The sequence below is a fragment of the Macrobrachium nipponense genome, chromosome 31, assembly GCF_015104395.2.
Source record: "Macrobrachium nipponense isolate FS-2020 chromosome 31, ASM1510439v2, whole genome shotgun sequence".
In the NCBI taxonomy this organism is placed as follows: domain Eukaryota; kingdom Metazoa; phylum Arthropoda; class Malacostraca; order Decapoda; family Palaemonidae; genus Macrobrachium; species Macrobrachium nipponense.
The window spans coordinates 30,565,514-30,586,499 of record NC_061093.1 but is presented as its reverse complement, the minus strand read 5'-3'; the positions used below and the strand labels follow the sequence as shown (position 1 = coordinate 30,586,499).

At 32.2% G+C, this 20,986-nt stretch overlaps 1 protein-coding gene across 1 annotated transcript in view; it reads left to right on the top strand.

The window, feature by feature from the left end:
• Positions 1-20,986, top strand: part of LOC135206739 (roundabout homolog 1-like) — a 99,887-nt gene that overhangs the window by 52,620 nt on the left and 26,281 nt on the right. The window contains exon 3 of the mRNA XM_064238215.1: positions 11,405-11,478. Coding sequence (XP_064094285.1) covers positions 11,405-11,478 — 74 coding nt within the window. The remainder of the gene's footprint in view (positions 1-11,404; positions 11,479-20,986) is intronic.

Genomic DNA, 20,986 nt, shown 5'->3' with positions numbered 1-20,986 from the left:
GTTTCAGAATTGCGTATGTTTGAAATTAGTTCAATTTATGACAGCGGTAGTAATTTGTATTTATAACGTGGACCCACGATAAAGGATAACTTTTGTTTTTACCCGAATTTTTACCTACATTTATAAACCTCCAGGAAACACTGAACTTGAACGACTAATGGACCCAATGTACATAATGTACTTGCCATATCATAAGCGTGGCGCAATTGCAAAAATATTAAAATTTTTGCTGTTACTTTTTTTACGGTATGGTCACTTGTGTAGGTAGAGTTTGAGATGTAACTCTACTATACAAGGTTTTATTATTACTTACGGCCTGTGGTTTTAATCCTTCTATTTTATTCCTCAAAATGTTTAATAAAATGTAATAAATATTTCTTTCTTCTTTTATATTCCTATTATTTTGTATCTTTCAGTCTTTTTTACTCATTTGTCGTAAAAATAGACAATAATCTCAAGAAGTTATTTTCACCTGAGAATATCAAGATTTTAGGCATTTGTTTTCTTTGGTGAAAGACTTAACGGATATGACTAGTGACGAATAGTATAGAGTATGTAAATTGATTATCTGCTCAATAACAGTTTTATAATGCAAAACCCCCATATTCATTAATGCCTTAGATACTATTATATTTTGATGCCATTCTTCTCTCCCTTTACTTTGTGAACGGCGAGTCATCCAATGTAATTTCTTTTATGAACCTAAAAATATTGTTTTTGGTTAGACGTTTAGTTGTAATGTTTTCGATTACTGAAAGCTTATAAATCGAAATGAAGCAAATTAGAGGCATCCCTAGACTGTAAATTCGGTATGGTTGCATTTTGAATGTGTAATGTGGAAATAACGGTGTTGCCTTGTAACCTTGAAGCGTATGCACTAAGCAGAAAATGACCATAATAGAAAACGTGTCCGGATAATACCGTAGATATGAAACTTAACACACGTTCCATATTCACTGTAAAACAATATCCCTCCCAGTGTGCTTTTTCAGAGGAATTATTGAAATATTACATAAAATTGAGTGAAAGGGTAGAAATAAAAACGAGCAAATGTTAGTCTTTCCAGCAGTGATTCTAATTGTGAAAGATAATCTCTCAGTTGCTTTGAAAATTTGTTCTACGCTAAATACGTATTGACATCGTGTATTATTATTATTATTATTATTATTATTATTATTATTATTATTATTATTATTATTATTATTATTATTATTATCATTATTATTATTATTATTATTATTATTATTATTATTATTATTATTATTATTATTATTATTATATCATTAGTTTTTTGAGGGGTGCTGTGGACAGAGGGAGTGATCCTTGGAGGGGTGCTAAGGGAGGGGGAATAATTCGGTCACCTTTCTATTATGTTGGGTGGTCTCTTACATCCATAAATTGTTTCCTGCAAATATTTACCTTGGCATTATCTTATAAGGCTTCATAAAAATTTTGTTATTGAAATAACCATGTATTCAGATCACATAAGGATATATTAGTCCCATAGCTTATTTGTTAATATATATATATATATATATATATATATATATTATTATATATATGTTTGTATTATCTATATATATATATATATATATAATATATATATATATATATATATATATATATATATATATATATATATATATATATATATATATATATATATATATATATACACACACACGCACACACACACACACACACACACACACATATATATATATATATATATAAATATATATATATATATATATATATATATATATATATATATATATATAGTAACGACTAACTTCTTGATGCTACTCATTTTCGGATGCATTCTCAGTTCTGAGAACCTCAAGTCCAAGGAGGAAATACATTATGAAAGTTTCGTCTCTTGATAATGCAGTTAACCAACGTACACATTACTCATGCTAATGCCGGTTCCAGATTCTGCTGTGAAATTCCTTTGGTTTTATTCCACATTTTCTTTTTCATTTTATTTCTATATAACTAACTCCTTCCCACATATTTTAGAATCTAGAGTCAATTACCTAGCATTGAGACCTTCTCCAATCTGTCGCAAAACTAATAAGAAATCTCTCTCTCTCTCTCTCTCTCTCTCTCTCTCTCTCTCTCTCTCTCTCTCTCTCTCTCTCTCTCTCTGGGACAGACAGACAGGCACATACACACACACATATATATATCTATATACATATCTATATATATATATATATATATATATATATATATATATATATATATATAGATATATAGATAAGATAGATTAGATAGATAGATAGATCGCTAAATAGATAGATAGATAATTAAACATACATACACACACATAATATATATATGTATATATATATATATATATATATATATATGTATATATATATATATATATAATATATATATATATTATATATATATATGCGTACATTTGTCTGCCTTGTGTATGTGTGCGTGGATGTGTGAACATTAATAAGAAAGACAAGGTTTCATATTTCTGTACTTCGAAGACCTAACACGGTAAAACGGCTGTTTTTTGTAACTTTTTAGTATTGATTTTACTTTCCTGGAAGTTTACAGAAACTACTGAATTTTTGTATCTAGTTTGCATCGGAAAATCTTTATTTAAATGATAAGTAGTTACACATTGGAAAAGAATAAAACGCAGTATTATCTGATCAATTGTACTTTGCATTTTTATAGTGTACAATAAGCCAATAATTTATTTCTTTCGATTTTAAAACTAGTAATATTCAAGAAAAAATTGTCATAATACAGAACTGACTGGTTAACATGAGCGGATAAACCGCATTCTGCTAAAAAATCGATCTAAATTAAAGAAAGAAGTATTGCCATTCATTTATCTTGTTTGAACTTCTGCAGTAGCTTGTCCTGAACGTATTTGACTTTCATGATTGCCTATCATGGCTTGTTAATTTTAAGAGAGCTTTACAGTAATTTCAGGATTAGTTATTATTGTATAAAAATAGAAGTAAATTCATTATCAGTGGTATATGGTATAACGCCTATATGCAGAATGATTCGTTCAAAATATCAGCCTAGAGTGTAAGTGATAATAAACAATCTAGTTGTTTTCCAGATTAAAATATTCTTATGATATCATGGGTAATATTTGATATTTTGCTCTATATTGCTAAACTGGAAATACATATCTATAGTAGAGATTTTATAATGAACTGAACTTGTTTTGAAACTGGCTAAGTGAGAGGCTAAAACCTCCATCAGACTCCTTTAACGGCAAAAAAAGAAATTGTAACAAATGTTAGGATTCTTGCATATCTTGCATATCTTTTTATTATATAAAATTGTTGGGGTAGTATTCATTAGCATTTATATAGAACTAAAACATAAACAAAATACTGATTTTTACAGCAGAAGATTGGACAACCATACGCCTCCAAGGTTTTAATTTCTCTTGCTGAATAAAATTACGTAAGCTTATATAAACTTCCCACCTGAGGCTGAAAAAGAAAAGTGAAATTCGTTTATTGCAGGTTTATTCAGTGGTACTAAATCTCGTCTGCATTGCAAAATGCTTGCAATATATGGAGGGTCCTCACACATACGCTAAAGGATGCAAAAAAATAAAAAATAAAAAATAAAATCCACAACACTTGTATATTTTGTTTCTTATGATATATAACAATGGCATTTCTTACCTAGATTTTCATTCAATATTTCTAAACAGGAAATAAACATCTATAGAATTAGAATTCTTAAAAAAACCTGGGAGACCTTGAACCCTATCAGACGAATAAATGAATCCTTTTTCATGTAAAAATGTGATGATATGGTGTTCTTTAATGTAGGATTAAAAAAAGCATTAAGTCATATAGTGTGTTGTAAAGTAGATGAAAAAGTTTTATGGTATCCAGAGGCTTTGATATTTTCAAATATATTTACTGTCAAATGACTGACGTAAAACCCTCGCCCTTCAGCAACGCAGAAGTAAGAGCATTTCTCGAAGTAGTGTTAGTTTAGGCGAGAGATAAATAATGATTTTCCATTCGCTGTCGACAACGATAATAACTTGAATTCTAAGTGGTTGTCTTTAAGGTGTAACCATGGTAACCCGATGTTTACATAGAACAATGAAACGAAAAACTATTTAATTAAAAATAGAAATACGCAGAATAAAATCCTCTTAAACATAAAAAGACTTGATATCAAATAATGTATTTTTTTATAATAAATGATTATGTGATAATTTCTGAATACCATCGGTATAATTTACTTCTATAGTTGATTGTTCAGAGTGTTGGCAATATTGCTAAAAGTCGTCTGTTCTACATGCACTTATGCACTTTACCCCAAGGTACGCAAGCAATGTTGTCTGTCTTGTAAAAACTCTATCTACACACACACACACACACACACACACACACACAACCACACACACATATTATATATATATGTGTGTGTGTGTGTGTGTGTGTGTGTGTGTGTAAATATATATATATATATATATATATATATATATATATATATTATTAATCCTACATTTTTCTCTTATCTACCAAAAGAAAGATCACCAAAAACATTCACATATGAGACGTTGGGTACAGTACGCGAGTTTGAAATGGATGAACTTCACCAGAGTTAGAGAGAAGTGAATGATTACACTTGGCTGAAAACTTGTCTGTCTTTCAGTCAGTCATTCTGTTAGGTTTTCGGTTCACAAGATGTCGCAAAAGTTGTTGAGGGGTTTCAATGAGGTATTGGAAAAGGGGATTCTAAATGCCGACCAAAGAACTGGTGATGTCATTTATGGAAGCGCTTCCAGAATTCTAAACTTCTCGATGGAGCTGTGAATAGGCTAAATCTTCCTTGTGGAGAATATCTTGATTTTGAGTTAAAAAAAAAAAAACTTTGAAATTAGTGGAGGTATTAGCTTTCCTCTAACTTGCTTCTTTATAAAGTAAGCACATGACCTTCACGAACGTGTAATTTCAAACTCCTTATGTGAAAGTATAGAAGAAGAAATAAATATATCAGGTCATCTAATTTCGATTTGTAATTAAATATCCAGAATTTTGGTATGAAGCGTCATCAGCTTCTTTACCGGCTTGTGGTGATGACGTCGTCACCTGAATGGACCACAAGCAATATTCCTACAACTACAACTACTACCTATACTCTATACTACCGTTGTAAACGTTCAGATATTAGTGTTTAAGAATTCATACGAAAAGGTAGAAATAGTTGGATATGATCAAAAGTAGCTATAATTTTGGTAATTTTCCCAATATAAATATATTTTGGTGCAAAAAGCCTTAAACAATAAGTCTGATTAAGGATCCAAAACACGGAAGAAAAATATGAAAAAATAATGAAGAATGTGGTTTGAATTAAGGTTAGAAAATAATAAACTGATGAAAAAAAGCTGAAATCAATGATGAATATTCAAAGAAATACTGCTAATAGAATCTACCTTAGTAGGGCGCAGTTTAGAGCCGGCGACATTGTAATTAACGTAAAATTAAGGCATTCTTTTTATATGAAAATGAAAAGTTTTGTCCTAATTCGCATCTTAAATAACGTTACAGACACACTACAAGAGAAGCAGCAAACTTTTGCTTTCGAAATTTAGATTTGGTGAGTAATAATCGGTACTCCTCATGGACTAAACTAAATTGTTAAAGGAGGCCATACACATAATGAAATAGTAAAAAAGTAACTTAACTTGTATAATTTTTTCTGAAAAGACTAGATCTTGACTATAAGTGATATTCAAATAGGACGGTTCTCTGCACTGTTAAAAGAGAAATTCACTTTTTGTGATATTTATATTTTCAGCTTTGTATATAAAGGAAATGTTACACAATATCACTCTAGCTCTGTGCGAGAATGAGGGTGTGGCTCTTTTTCGCATGTGGAAAGGAAAGCACGAATTTGAAAGTTTGAAGACGTCTTTTCAAATATATAGAATTGTTAAAAAACTAAACGAAATCATCTATCAAAAAACGCTGATCTTCGACCAGACATGAAAACAGTATCTTAGGAACCACAACGAAAACTATTACCAAGGTTCCCTTATAGGGTTAATTCGTAACCCTCCGAAATAAGTGAAGGAATGAACACTTACGTGAAATGAATACATTTTACTCACAAACTATCCCTTTGCTTTAATATAGCTATAAAATCAGCCAGCCTCCGTTTATCTGGAAAATTAAATTCTTCAGTTTATGACCAAATATATCGCCTCATATCGAAAGAATTGTTGGAACAGAAAAAAAAAGAAAGTTTTAAGACAAAGCGCTTGAAAAGTCCTGTCTCACCAACAGTCTCTTGAACAGATGAATAAGATATTGTTTCTGTAACACTTGATCTTAACTTTGTGGCGAAAGTAAAAAATTCAAAAGCGAAATTTCTGTTGTGTGGAAATGCTAGACATTTATCTCCTTACTGACTTTTCTAAATTTATATATAGCCTACGTGTAATAAATATTGCAGTTACTGTTGAATGAAATAGTGGGACACTGAGGCTATACGTGTAATAAATATTGCATATAATGAGTGAAATAATGGGACACTGAAGCTAACAAACAGTTAGATTAAATTATGTCCATTGTCAATTAATATAACAAGAAATGTATTAATCACAAAGAGAGTACCATATGGAATCCAAACAAAAGAATATTTTGCTCTGGAAAACCAAAAGCCATCTATCGTTGTTGACAATTTTGTGCTGACAAAAGAAGGTCCTTTTTCTAACAAACGATAGGGGGAACTCGTCATGAATGTAAAATAATTTGCTGTAACATTTCTAGAACTGACTGCCTAATACCATTACTACTTGCTGTGTAAATGGGAACATTTATTACAGTGTCATATAATACCTGTGTTTCTTGACACTTGATATTTTGCTTTATATCTCCGACTAAAATTGCAAACATTTCGCTCACGTAAAGTTTCAAGCTATCTCATAAAAGTAGTGTATTGGCATGTATACATTTCTTTTTTTATTTTAAAGCTGAAAGCTGTTCACTGAGGAACTTCTCTACCTATGTAGCCAAGTATTATAAGCATTACTGTGAAGTCACACTGCACCAATGAAGCTGGAAAAGGTAAAATAGGCCATTAAGGTGTCTCACAAGATATCACAAAACAGAACAATGATGTTTAAAGATAGATTAGAATACTGTTGAAAATCGAAAATTCCTCTTTGTAAAGTAATAAAGCGACAAACATATATACAATGAAAAAAATAGTAGGTCAGAAATAATCAATCACTGGATAGCATTGAAGAAAAGCAGATTAACAGCATTAAAATACAGACATTCAAAAGGACTATACAATAGCTTCATAATAATTCGGATGACGTACTGCGTAACTAATGACTTCCAGGCAACCATCTAAGTAACTCATGGATAAAATCAACGGGCTGTTATGATTAATATTCTTGAATAAATGAAAGTTTCTCGACGATGCCATTATCACGACAAAACTATTTTAACAATACACCAACAATCTCTTAATAACGTTTTCTCTTGAGATGCAAGATTTCTAGTAACCTTAGATATGTTCTTAGAACTTTGCAAGAAGAAGCTCTGGGTGGAAAATAGCTCAAGATTTTGTAAATTACTTGGATTCAGGAGCATGAGAAAAGGTCTAAGCTTTTGAGTAGTTAAGAAGTGCCTGACTGCGTAAATGGGGAATTATTTGAGAACTTCAAAGAATAAAACACTGAGTCACCGTAGTATACCATAAATGACACAACTGCCTAAGTCTGCTCTTTTCATACTTTATGAGTGAGCCAATATAGAAAAAAAAGGCTGGGGCCGGTGGTTAGAGAAAGGGCATAATTATGATTCGTTTATGTTTTCTTTAGAGTTTTGAGAAATGTGAATATTTGAAAATATTTCAGCATAAACAAGGAAAATTCAGCAGTAGTATTTTGTCGTACAAAACGTTTGGACAAGTTTGAAATTATTTTAATTCTGAAAGCTTTCATAATGTTGAATGTTACTATAATTAAACGCAATAATTGTACTGTCGGCCAAAAAACTGGTGGCAGAGTTTCATAATCTTTCGTTCACCTGCCTGACGCACGATTCATGCCTTATTTATCGATTTTTCTTTTCAAAGATGGAAGAAATCATATGTAATGACGTTAAAAACAGTCACTGATATCTTGAGAACATTATGTTATGTTATGTGTAAAATTATTTTCCATATAGCAAAATTGACGTGAACAAAGTGATAAAAAACGTCATATCACAACCATAGATATACATTACCAAATAGATAGGAGACACTTATCACTAGTAGTATCGCATAAACATAGTCCATAAATTATCATTTCAATATTAAGTTGAAGGTAGTTGAACTATTCCATTTGTTAAATTTTACAGAAAACATTGGAATCTCACAAAATGCTATCAAAGTTGAAAACAGAAAAAAACGATATCCTAACAGTGTGAACCATGCGACCTCACTCTATTGCTTTTGATGTTATGTGCACGGGAATCTAATGTCAATGTGTCCTTTATCAGTCTAAGAAACATCCCTCGATGAGCGAGAGACAATTATTGCACTGCATTCGGTACAAGTTCCTGTTGGAGAGATACCAAGAAAGCTTAATAAAACGGAGAGAATCATATAGATGAATCAAATTGTTTAAAGAACGGCAAAATTTAGAACATGGGCCTAGAGGTGGAACATCTCCAAGCACCATAAGAGAGCAAGTCAATACAGCAGTGTAAACGTTGCTGAGCAACATTCATTTGTGAATTTTGAATTCTAGTGCATCGTCACGACATTGCTGAACCAGGAATCATGACTAGCTCTACGCTTATGACTGGTGTCTGATGAATACTTGAGATGGAGAGGAAGAGATTTTTAAATCTACACTTGAAATCTTTGATAGGTGTCTAATGAATAAGCAAACTTATCTTTGATGGATGAGAGATTCAGTTAGGCTTACTCTTTTTGTTTTGTTTTTTATTGGTGGCCAGTGAATGCCACAGATAGGGAGGGAAACAGTTTCAATGATGGATGCATTTTTTTCTCTTCAAAACCTAAAGAATACATTTTATTGGGAGATACTTTATTAACATCGGCCTTATCACTCCACCACTCCTATACTCCACCTCCGCTCTCTTCTACATCTCAGGCGACTCAATCCGACTTCTCGTTACGAACTCCATCGCGTGAAAGCATCAGTAATGATAACGGTTATTTTAAAATTCCCCGCCCCGACAACGGACGCCTTTAAAATGCATGTTTATAAATTATTTTCTGTTCAAAGAAACTTTATCTCATTCCCCAAAATATGTGCATACACTCGCGTTACACCCTGTAGCCGTCAAAGAGCAACCCTTGATTAAAGCAGTAGGTTTTTCTTGAAAAAAAGAATAATAAAAACCTATGAAATAGACTTAAACGAGAACGTCACCTTTCATATTTCTTATCCTTTCAGCTACTTATAATATGCTTATGGTAGCAGGTCTAGGTATACATGTGAAACTAATTTTAACTAATTTCTATTTAGAAGAAATGAATAGCTACAGAAAGATCAACCTAAGAAAGCTTTAATGAAAGTAAGCCTTTCTTAATGTATTCGTCGGTTTTCCAACGTGTCCAGATGAAACAGGATGATATGCAAGGAATTCGATAAAAAATAAGACTGAATTATATTAGTTTGATTTTTTTTATGATCGCTTTTTGACTTTGAATAGCTAGGTCTGAGTTAATTATATTAAGTAATTATGAAAAGGATAAGAAGAAAGGCGAACATGGCTAATAAAACAAGAATAACGGGAACAATAAAATAAAGCGGATTAATATATATATATATATATATATATATATATATATATATATATATATATATATATATATATATATATATATATATATATATATATATATATATATATATATATATATATATATATATATATATATATATATATATATATATATATATATATATATAATATATATATATATATATATATATATATATATATATATATATATATATATATAAGTATATATTTGTCGATTTAAATAATAATTTATGTTACGTATCCGAGAGAGTATACTGCTGAAAATAGACCTAGGCTAATCATGTGTGAAAATCAGAAGTCCAATTTAGACCCACTAAATGTGTCATGCAAATTATTTTGTTGATCAAAGGACAAAATTAGTTTAATTAAACATCGTTTTCAAAGAAGGTTAACGCCTTGATGTATTGTTTATCGGCTGTAGGAGACGAGATGACAACACCCCAGTGCAGTACGATAAGGTGAGTCAAGACTCGAGCGGCAGCAAAGTCAACTTCAAAATGCTTCGGTGTGCTGTCACGAAGCTAGAGTTGAAAATAAAATTAGAAATCGTGGAAACATCGGTATATATTTTTCTTGCTTTGCCAAATAATTGTCTTTAATACGTTGAATAAGTCTACTCTATTCTAATGTAATTTATTTCAAGTATAGCACCTTTGAAAGGAAATGTTATTTATTGTTAAGTAAATAATCTGGCACCTGCATATGGCAATATTTCCATAACGAACAATGAATTAAGAAACTACGCCAACTCTGCCGTCTGTACACCAGACACCAGACAGAAAGCCAACAGCAACTGTGCTTCTAAGACAAGATAAGTGATTTTAGGTTAAATATGTTCTCAAGGTCACATTAGCTGACAAGGAAAATAATTCGAGGTTCGATGATTATTTAAAAGGGTAAATAAGAGTAATAAAAATGTTTGAATGATTGCGATCGAAAGTAATGGGAAGGCATAATGACTGATCATAAATATGAAGGCTAGATTATATGAAGACGTTAAGCATGAGAAACACCACTCAAAATGAGAAACTACCAGAGATTACGTTGTCAAATCTATATCCATCCATGTATTGTGTGAAAATTAAATTCTCTATCCTACAAGCATTTTGCAGCAATGTAATTTTTCTAGGTATCATATTTTTTTTATGTTTAAGGGTTATTAACTATCCAGTAAGAGTTCTGAAAGGCTTAATTATGTGAGTGGTAGTAATAGAGGATTTCTATATATATTTTTTTTTTAGATTTGTATCCCCTTTAGATTTCCATTCGAATAGAATTTAAATCTGTTTTTAAAACATGTTTAGATTTCTACCACTTCCATGAAAGATACAATTTTACAATTTCAAACAATATTCTTTTCTGTTGAAGCTAGACTCTAAGATCACCTGGTCTTCAACAATCGTATTAATAAATAAGATAAATATTTATGTGCATAATCTTTCTAATATTTTTGATGATTAAAATTGGTGATTAAAGTTGGAAAAATGCTAGAAAATGTGTAATGTCAATGAAGAAATTGTAATGAGGGTTTTTATACGTATGCATCTTTTATTCATACAAACACTGAATAAATATTTTCCCCTTTTTTACAGAGAACGGGATGCTTATATTCCGCCACATTTTGCCGAAGGGAGAACATCGGACACTATACGTTGGAGATATGTCAGTAAGTAATAAATAAATAAATAATTAGATAATTCATAAGTAAATGTAAATGCATGTATGTATGTATGTATGTATGTATGTATGTATATTTATATATATTCATATATACATTTACTTATATATAATTGTTTATGAGTGCGTGCACTCAAAGAAAATAACATTTGAATTTGGAGTAAGTAAAAAAGAAAAAACTTTCCAATATTTTTCCCCAGCTTGGTAAAATATGAAAAAAAAGACAATGCAAAAGTTTCCGTAGTCCGAAAATCATTTCTGGTGAATGCACCGCAAAGTATTTTCCGAATGCATTATTGTCATGGGTTCTTTCCCATTCGGTTCAACAGGTTAAGCTGAAAGAGAAAAGGTAAACAAATGAATTTCATTGTTTGCTTCATAAACAACATCACGGGGTCATAAACGCTTTTTGTTTTGGGATTTATCTTTCAACGTACCTCCGTAAATGAAATAAATATTTTTGGCCATGAATTTTCAAGTGATAAAATGATAATTAATTCTGTGAGTTTATGTTCGAAGGAACTGATAGTCCACAAAGTACAGTTAGAGGTAATGTCTTTTGACACGGTAAATCAAATTCTGGATGGACAAACCAAAAGGAGACTGATTTTTGTAAGAAAAAAATTAAAACGAAGGAACAACTCAAAAACGCTTCCTAGCGTCTTCTAGCTTCAGGACTGTGTAACTAAATTAAATGGGCCGTAGGCATAAAAGGCCTTCACAAATCTTGCATTTCAAAACGCGATGAAACTAAAGTTGTTATTTAATATTCTTACTTGCTCATATGTTGATTTCAGATTATTCCTTATAAAGCGTAAAAAAATCAAACTACTTATCATAAAATTTACAAAAATTAGAGAGTAAAACTTTCATCACTGCTAATGATTAAAGAATGAAGTAAAACTGAAATATCCGGGACATTTTGCTCATTTATATTTATTTCCTCAACAGCAATTACTGTCTGAATTCTTGGAAGTAGGACTGAGCATACAGTGATTGATGTTTCCAAAGCTTACGCGTATCACTGTCAAAATAAATATATATTTTTTACTTCTCACTTTTTCCTCTCATCATACAGCCTTTATGACAGCGCTAAAGCATGATTACATTTATTAATGAAAAGAAGCATAAATCCAAAAATATTCGGGCTAATTATATTTCTTTTTTTCCCGAATATTCGGTCGCATTTGTTATTGACCACATAACAATATTTCATGCAACAATACGTAATTTCACCATAACGAGATTTTTTTAGCAAGATATATTATCACTTGTACCCTCGACCTATAATTTTCATTTATACTTTCCCAAGCCGATCAACGTAATGGTTATCCTGAGGTATCTCTGATTGTATGTTATATTATGTCCGAGGAATTCATTTTTTTTTTTTAGGGCAAGGAGCCACCTAATTATTGTCTCCAATATGTAATACGTTTGGCCTTTGTTCTATATACGAATATGTACAATCAATTAGGGAAGAATGCGTATGCAAGTACATGCAGACTTCATTATATATCAGAAATAATTTTATAAATATGTTCGTAGTTACGGTCTTATATCAAAGCCTACACCTACCTTGAGTAGATTTCCATGTTCTTTACAAAATTCTTTAAAGCTCGCAAATAAAAACGCGTCTCTTTCCTCTAATATTACCTTTATCAACTTTATCAAACGAACAAAATTCCCTAAGAAATGTTCCATGGTGACTGACAAAGCGGCAAAAGCGTGATCTATAGGTGGAACTTTTCGGTAGAATGGACAGACTGTGCAACGACCTGTTCCATAATCTACAGCTTTTCTCATCACCTCATCAAAGATCTGGAATCCAGATTTCATCTTATCAAAGACCTGGGCGCCAGGCTTCGTTATATCAAAGATCATGGCCCCAGTCTTCATTATGATGAATGACATCTAACTTTGACCGCCAACCCCTTCCCCAATATCATTCTACCTTCATAGATGGAAGAGGGATGGAAGCCACAAGGTTGCTAATATTAATTCGATGCAACGATCCATTCATGATGAATTACCTGTTCCTGATCGGTAGAATGCAAACGTATTCGTTTAAATTACCTTTTAAATAATTCCATAAAACAGCAAATTAATACTAATTGGCAGATATATTTACTTTGATGTTTCTACGAGTATTTCCATTAAAAGAGGAAATGTTTATCAGAGGAGGAGAGAGAGAGAGAGCGAGAGAGAGACGAGAGAGAGAGAGAGAGATATAGAGAAGAGGAGAGAGGAAGAGCACTGTAAAGGAGAAAGGTAATGTGATTTCCAGTATATATATATATATATATATATATATATATATATATATATATATATATATATATATATATTATGTGTGTGCGTGTGTCTGTGTGTATGTACGTATGTGCGTGTATGTATGTATGTGTGTGTGTGCGTGCTTGTAAACGCAAGTGTGCAAGTGTGTTGCACAGAGTATTTGTATGAGGGTAATAGCTCTAACTTGAACTCATGAATCTTTAATGGAAAAACTACCTTTCAATCGAGGTAGTGCATTAGCGATATCATTGGGAATGATTCATCTTTATTTTACGTTTCCGAACTCCTCGTCTAATAATTATGAAATGAATTCCACTCCGCCATCATACAAACGCATGAAAAAAAATGTCTTTACCATGAGAATTTAGAATGAGGGTTGTTCTTGGACGATTGCATAATATCTCTACGCTGTAAATAAAAAGAATGAAATGCCTAGCTCATTATCTGATAAGGCCAGAATACCAGTTTCTTCTCTTTGGCCTTAAATATTTAGTAGAAGAATGTGTGATGTAATGAGAGGTTCCCCAGCAATCTGCAGTTCAGTCTCTGATGGTTCGAAACTAATGTGAGTTATGGTCTTGTAATCCTGTGTCGAACTGCCGGGGTAACATTTACTGAATAATCTCTCTCTCTCTCTCTCTCTCTCTCTCTCTCTCTCTCTCTCTCTCTCTCTGAAAAATAGTATGTTGCCCTTTTAACTCATCGGGTTATTCATTGCCGTTTAGCTTTATTTGATTACAAGGATTACAAGTAGCTTGGTTTGGTTTTTAAGCTAGTTCTTATTACATGGCTTCTCTTTGTTGGTACCTTATTTATTGGACACTCTATGGTACACATGACTAAAAGTATAGAGCACTCTACATTATCATGCTAAGTAAGCAGTTATGATTTAGTGGGATAATGTTTTCTGTAATCTCCCATCATGCAGTACAGACGTGATAGCACCCAGAGGAAATCAGCCTTCCTGTCTCATTTCTTTAGATCACAAGTTTTACCTGTAGAATGGGCTCTTATGGGCGTTTGTTCAGGGACTCATAGGTAGTACGGTTTCCAACAAAATTTCGAGTCAGGAATAACCAGCTGTAAAATGGTAAATTTTAATTCTCATGGCTTCAAGCAACACAAGAGTGACAGAAATGTATATCTCCATCAAAGGAACAGAGAACTGACATCACTGACTTGAGAGTAGGCACTGCAACTAGCTCAGCCATGACCAACAGTTCTTCATATATATATATATATATATATATATATATATATATATATATATATATATATATATATATATATATTATATATATATATATATATATATATATATATATATATATATATATATACATATATGTGTGAGTGTGTTTATATACAAATAAACATATAAGTATCTAGTATATACATAAACATATGTAATATATTATGAATGTATACATATATATATATGTATGTATATATATATATATATATATATATATATATATATATATATATATATATATATATACACTTACATATGCGTGACTTTTTATATCCCAAATAGCAAGCAACAGATGTTTATTTCCAATTCGCTATACAGAGAGAATAACTTATACCCACAGAAAATTATAAATGATAAGCACTTTCGCGGCAGCCAGGAATTGAAACTATGCCTTTGGTTTAGAAACAACAACAGACAGTGATAACCTGGTCAAAGTCACTGACTGTGTGTGTGTGTGTGTGTGTGTGTGCGTAGGATGCAAATCTCTTGCAGTCTCTTTCTTGACCAAATACGTATATCATAAGGTCACCTAACTTGAGTGCGTATATTTCAAATATCGAAAATCACGAGAAACAAACAGACCAACAGAGAGAGAGAGAGAGAGAGAGAGAGAGAGAGAGAGAAATTTATTTTCATTTTCTTGGGAATTCCAGTTGACAAAATTAATGGTTGGGTCACTGTTCTATTATGCGCCGGGTCAATTTTATTATTTACTCCCCCCTCCCCCACACACACAAAGGAAGACATAAGGCAAGGCGGGAATACAGCTCGATTATCTGCCGGGTGATTTATTTGTGACTACGACCGTAATTTTCCGTCATGCAACAGTGAATGTGTAGGGGTCGCCTCCAATTTGTTAACCAAACGAATTCTTCATTTCTTTTATCGTTTCCACGTGACTTTATAAAACGCTGGAACCAGTCATTTCCAGTTATTTTTTCTTCCTTAATTAGCATCCAATCATGATATATTAGGTCGTTGATGATGATGATGTTATCTTGCCTCACCGAATTTATTCGAATTTAAAAAAGATTTTTTACATCAGCTAATAAAGAATAGATCAGCCGAAATACTGAAGACCTTATTCATCATAATATATCAACAAGAAGCAATCTCTGATAAAACTATTTTACATTTTGACCTTTGCTAGACGATAACCATTTCATTTCTTTTCATTTCCGGGATGTCACGTGACATATGTACGTCGGTATTGTCATTGGTGTAGTGAGGATATGTAAGTCTTGTGTCAGGGCAGCATAGACAAGCGACACCAGAGTTCAGAATAATAAAAATATTGTAGGGACATCATTTGAACGTTTTTTTCGGTGTAAATGATCACATTATAAAGAGATGCATGATTCAATCATTGATAAATGACACTTTAGATACAATATTGCTTTCTTTTCAAAAACAAGACCTCAGCTCATTAATGTCAAGTTTAAATTTCATGAAAATAATGGACCAGGTGTTGAAGACCATCAAAGATTCAGAAGATTTATGATACAGAGAAATATATAAAGTTGCCACTGCCTCATTATATGCAACTGAGGCCGCCAATCGAACGAACCCATTATTATTACTAAGGCGAAGTGGAAAGTTATTCGAATTTTTCGTTTAACTTAGAACTTGCTTGGAAAGATTAAACGAATTACCTTCTTCTGCCATCAGTGATGGGTGGAGCACACAGCCGAGAGAGCCATAAACAGAGCAGAGGTAATCAGGTGTGTATCTGAAAGGAAAGAAACCAATATGCATTATGTCTTCGGAGCCAGATGCAGAGGTACTGGGATTGATTCACTGCATAAAGATTTTCTCTCTCTCTCTCTCCCTCTCTCTCTCTCTCTCGTCTCTCTCCCTCTCTTCTCCTCTCTCACACCACACGCGCGCGCGCGCATATATATATATAATATCTATATATATATATATATATATATATATACATACACATATATGTGTGTGTGTCACACACGTACGCGCATATAAATATATATATATATATATAATATGTGTGTGTGTGTGTGTGTGTATATATATATATATATATATATATATATATATATATATATATATATAATATATATATTATATATACATATACATATTATATATGTGCGTGTGTGTGTTATAAACACTTCTTTGGAATAGCTCCACCCGAGGGGAGGGGATTTATAACTCTGAAGGCCATCTAGCATGAATAGGAATCGAACCTAGGTTTTGGTTTAGATACAATAGTAGAAAGTTAACTTAATCATTTGGCTATCAAATACTAGAATAGTCAAAGTCGACTTTCTATGATTACATCTAAACCAAAGGACCAGGTATGACCAAGGCTGTTTCACTTATCCATTATAATTTTCTTTTTGGCGTTAGATATTCCTGAGGTATCAAATCAAATTTGACTATAAAATAGTATTGGTGCCTTAATACTTGTGAATATAAAAAAGCCAGTGTGTAAGTAAAAACAATACGACACTTTTATACACACAACAACATTTATACACCACACATATATATATATATATATATATATATATATAATTATATATATATATATATATATATATATCATGAGACCCAGATAGAACACTAACGAGTAAGGTTCAGCCGTGCTCCCAATTATTCAGATTCCCCACAAAAAATCGTCTCTGTGAAATATTCTTAATTCACTGCCGGCAGGTTCTGTCATATCATTGTGTCCCTTGACCTCTGATATTAATCTTAGCTATTTCAGCTCCTGACGGAAGTTTCACAAGTTTCTACAGTCAGTCAGGTATTATTCATCGTTTACGTGATAATCCCTCTGGAAAACACGAAGCTTCGAGCAGTTCTTTGAATTATGCCCCAATAACACGAATCATTTTTCCTTGAATTTTTAATGAAAAAGTTTGGAAATAATTTGGATCAGTGTTTTATACTTTCATCGCCGTTCGTTACTACATTTTTGTTGATGAACAGATGACTAGATATATAAAACAGTATCATAAGTGTATTTCATTATTCTGACATTACCACTAATCTCGTTCCTGTCTGATTTCCTTTTCATGTTCAGTTCAAATGTTTGTGTCTTATGCATGCATACTGCTCTACATCATATCTCGTTTACTTGTGTTAATTTTCTTACAAAAACCAATAATCCGTCTTACTGAACGCGTGAAAGGTCACATACTCTGTCTACCTTGTCCTGTTTCAGTTTCCCTTCAGCGGCAGTGAACAATAAACATCGTACGATATTGGTAGATTCCAATAATCATTGATTGAGGGTATTCGCCATGGCCCAAAGAACCACTGATTAGATTTTCATGTGGTTCCGAATCTGATCCAGTGCAGTTCACAGGTGTCTCAAAATTTTATCAACATGAAAGGATAAGTCAGTCTTCGGATTTTCTTATTTGTTGTAAATTTCGACAAAGGAAATGCCAAAATATTTCTGGGCACATTCAATCATGTGTCTGCCATTACAATGTCTGAACTCGTAATGCTTCTTGCAGTCTTTGATATGACTAAATGTGTATTGTTAAGCTGAAATATGCATTCTCTGTTTTTATTTCTTTTGTTAACAATAGAGAATTGCATTCAAGAATGACTATCTTAGAACGAAAAATAACTTCATTATAAGTTATGCTTTATCTCCTTCATGTGCTTCATACTAGGGAATAATAGAAGAAAAGTACAGAAGAGGCATTAACGTAGAAGTGACATCAAGGTCGTGATCAGAACCTGGAAGAGACAGAATAAGGGAGGGAATTTTTGAGATTTAAAAGATATGTAAACAAAAGTGTTGGAAATGGTTAGAGGAATTTTATAAAAGTTGTTGACATTCTTTCCGTTATCAAAGAGAATGGAAAAGTAAAGTGTTTCCATACCTACACAATTAATCATGGGATACAAGTTCTCGATGGTGCTTGCAGTTAAATAATCTGTAGCAGATGGATTCTCCGTAGGAATTGCCTCATTACAGTACCCACGGAGGTTTTTTCTTATTCGAGAAGAGTATGGTTATCACCTGTATAAACATAAGAAAAGATTCATTAAAAATCAGAAGGCCTCTAAAACTGCTATTTAGTTTCCATGATCAGCCATAGGGGATTTTATTTCAATTAAGGTCACCCCTTGGACTTATCGCTAAAAACACGTAGTTATTTTATTCACTTGATATGAATACTCTTAGTTCAGTAAAGCCATTAAGGATGCCTGACATTCACTTTTGTCTGAGTCACTATAAATAAACAGGTATGGCTTTCAAGACAAACAACTAAAATTAACTGCAAGGTCAGTACACTAAATTCAATGTGATGTAGCCTTATAGAAAATAAATTATTTCATTTGGTACAAAAGAAATAGTCTTTTGGTATCCCGTGGCTCTCAATTATGGATTATGTGTGAGTGTGTGTGTGTGTGTGTGTGTGTGTGTGTAATGAACTCCAGATCTAATTGGGTTCTTGGTACTTTCAGGTACTTTTTCCTGATTAATTATTAATCCGTACCTGTAGTATGAAATTAAGTAGGACACTGCCAAAAAATGAAACAATTCAAGAGGCAAAAATGCGATGGGTAAGAATAACAAAGCATTTTTATTATAGAAATCACCTTAAACTACAAAAAAATCTCCTTGAAAAGTGGAACGAAGGAGAAAAAGAAACTCAAAAACTATATACACAAACAGGACCATCATTCGCCTGGCTAAATTTGACTCATCAGGCTAAGGAACAGGACTAAGAAAAGGGTAGGAAACAACAACTACAATTGGGCATAAAATACGCTAACACATAATAGGAGAAGAATCAGTTAAGAAAAAACCTCCAACCTAAAAAAAACTATCTATAAAAAAGTACAATATAACACAGTTTAAGCTTAATAATTTCCATAATCCGAGGACTTGACATCAAAACACAAAAATAGCAAGACTGCCGAAAAAATAAGTATAAAAGAGTGGAGTACAACAGTGGAGAGTCTTCCTTGAAACCACTAACAAATACAATACCGCGTACACTGAGGGTCCATAAGGAAAAATTAAAATAGATTAGATAAACACGTCAAGTGGACGTTACTCTTTTCCTCGGCGCTGGGAGGCCACGTAACGGTCCCAGGATGGCCGCAGGCTGAAGGACAGGGCCGACGAAGGTGTAGCAACACCAAATAGGACACCCGACAGAGCCCAGAAGTACTATCTGGTATAAAATGGTGCCACCAGCGACCTGAGAAAATTAAGGTGACCCCCGACACAGCACACAGATCACAGGCAGTCAAAGTAGTTGGTGCAACCAGCAGGTGTCTCCATACAGGATGGGGGGAGAAGAGGAGGAGGAGGAGGAGGAGGAGGAGGAGGAGGAGGAGGAAGAGGGGGGAGGGGGGCGATGGCAAAAGTGTCACAGACGTAAAATCGCAGTATCTGCCTTCAGAAGCGAAAAGGTGCTAAAGCAAGACCCCTAAAACTCCGTAGTTTTTGCGAGAGGAGGTGGCAGCTGAAGACAAACGACCAAACCATCACCAACAAGTATGAGAATAGAAACATTCTTACATGGGTGATGCCTCTATTCACAAGAGGATAGGTGAATAGACTAAAAAAAAAAAAAACTAACAAAAATATAACTTTGCGCTACATAAACGGGTCTGCAAGAATTTAGATTTAGATTACTTTCACTAGTGTATATATATATATATATATATATATATATATATGATATGATATATATATGTATATACATATATACATATACATGTTATATAATATATATGAATATATATATATAATATATATAGATATATATATATACATGTATATATTATATAATATATATATATATATATATATATTATATATAGAATATATAAATATATATTAATTCTTATATATTACATATATATATTTAATATATATATTATATATATATATATATATATATATCATATATATATATATTATAATATATATATATTATATATATATTTA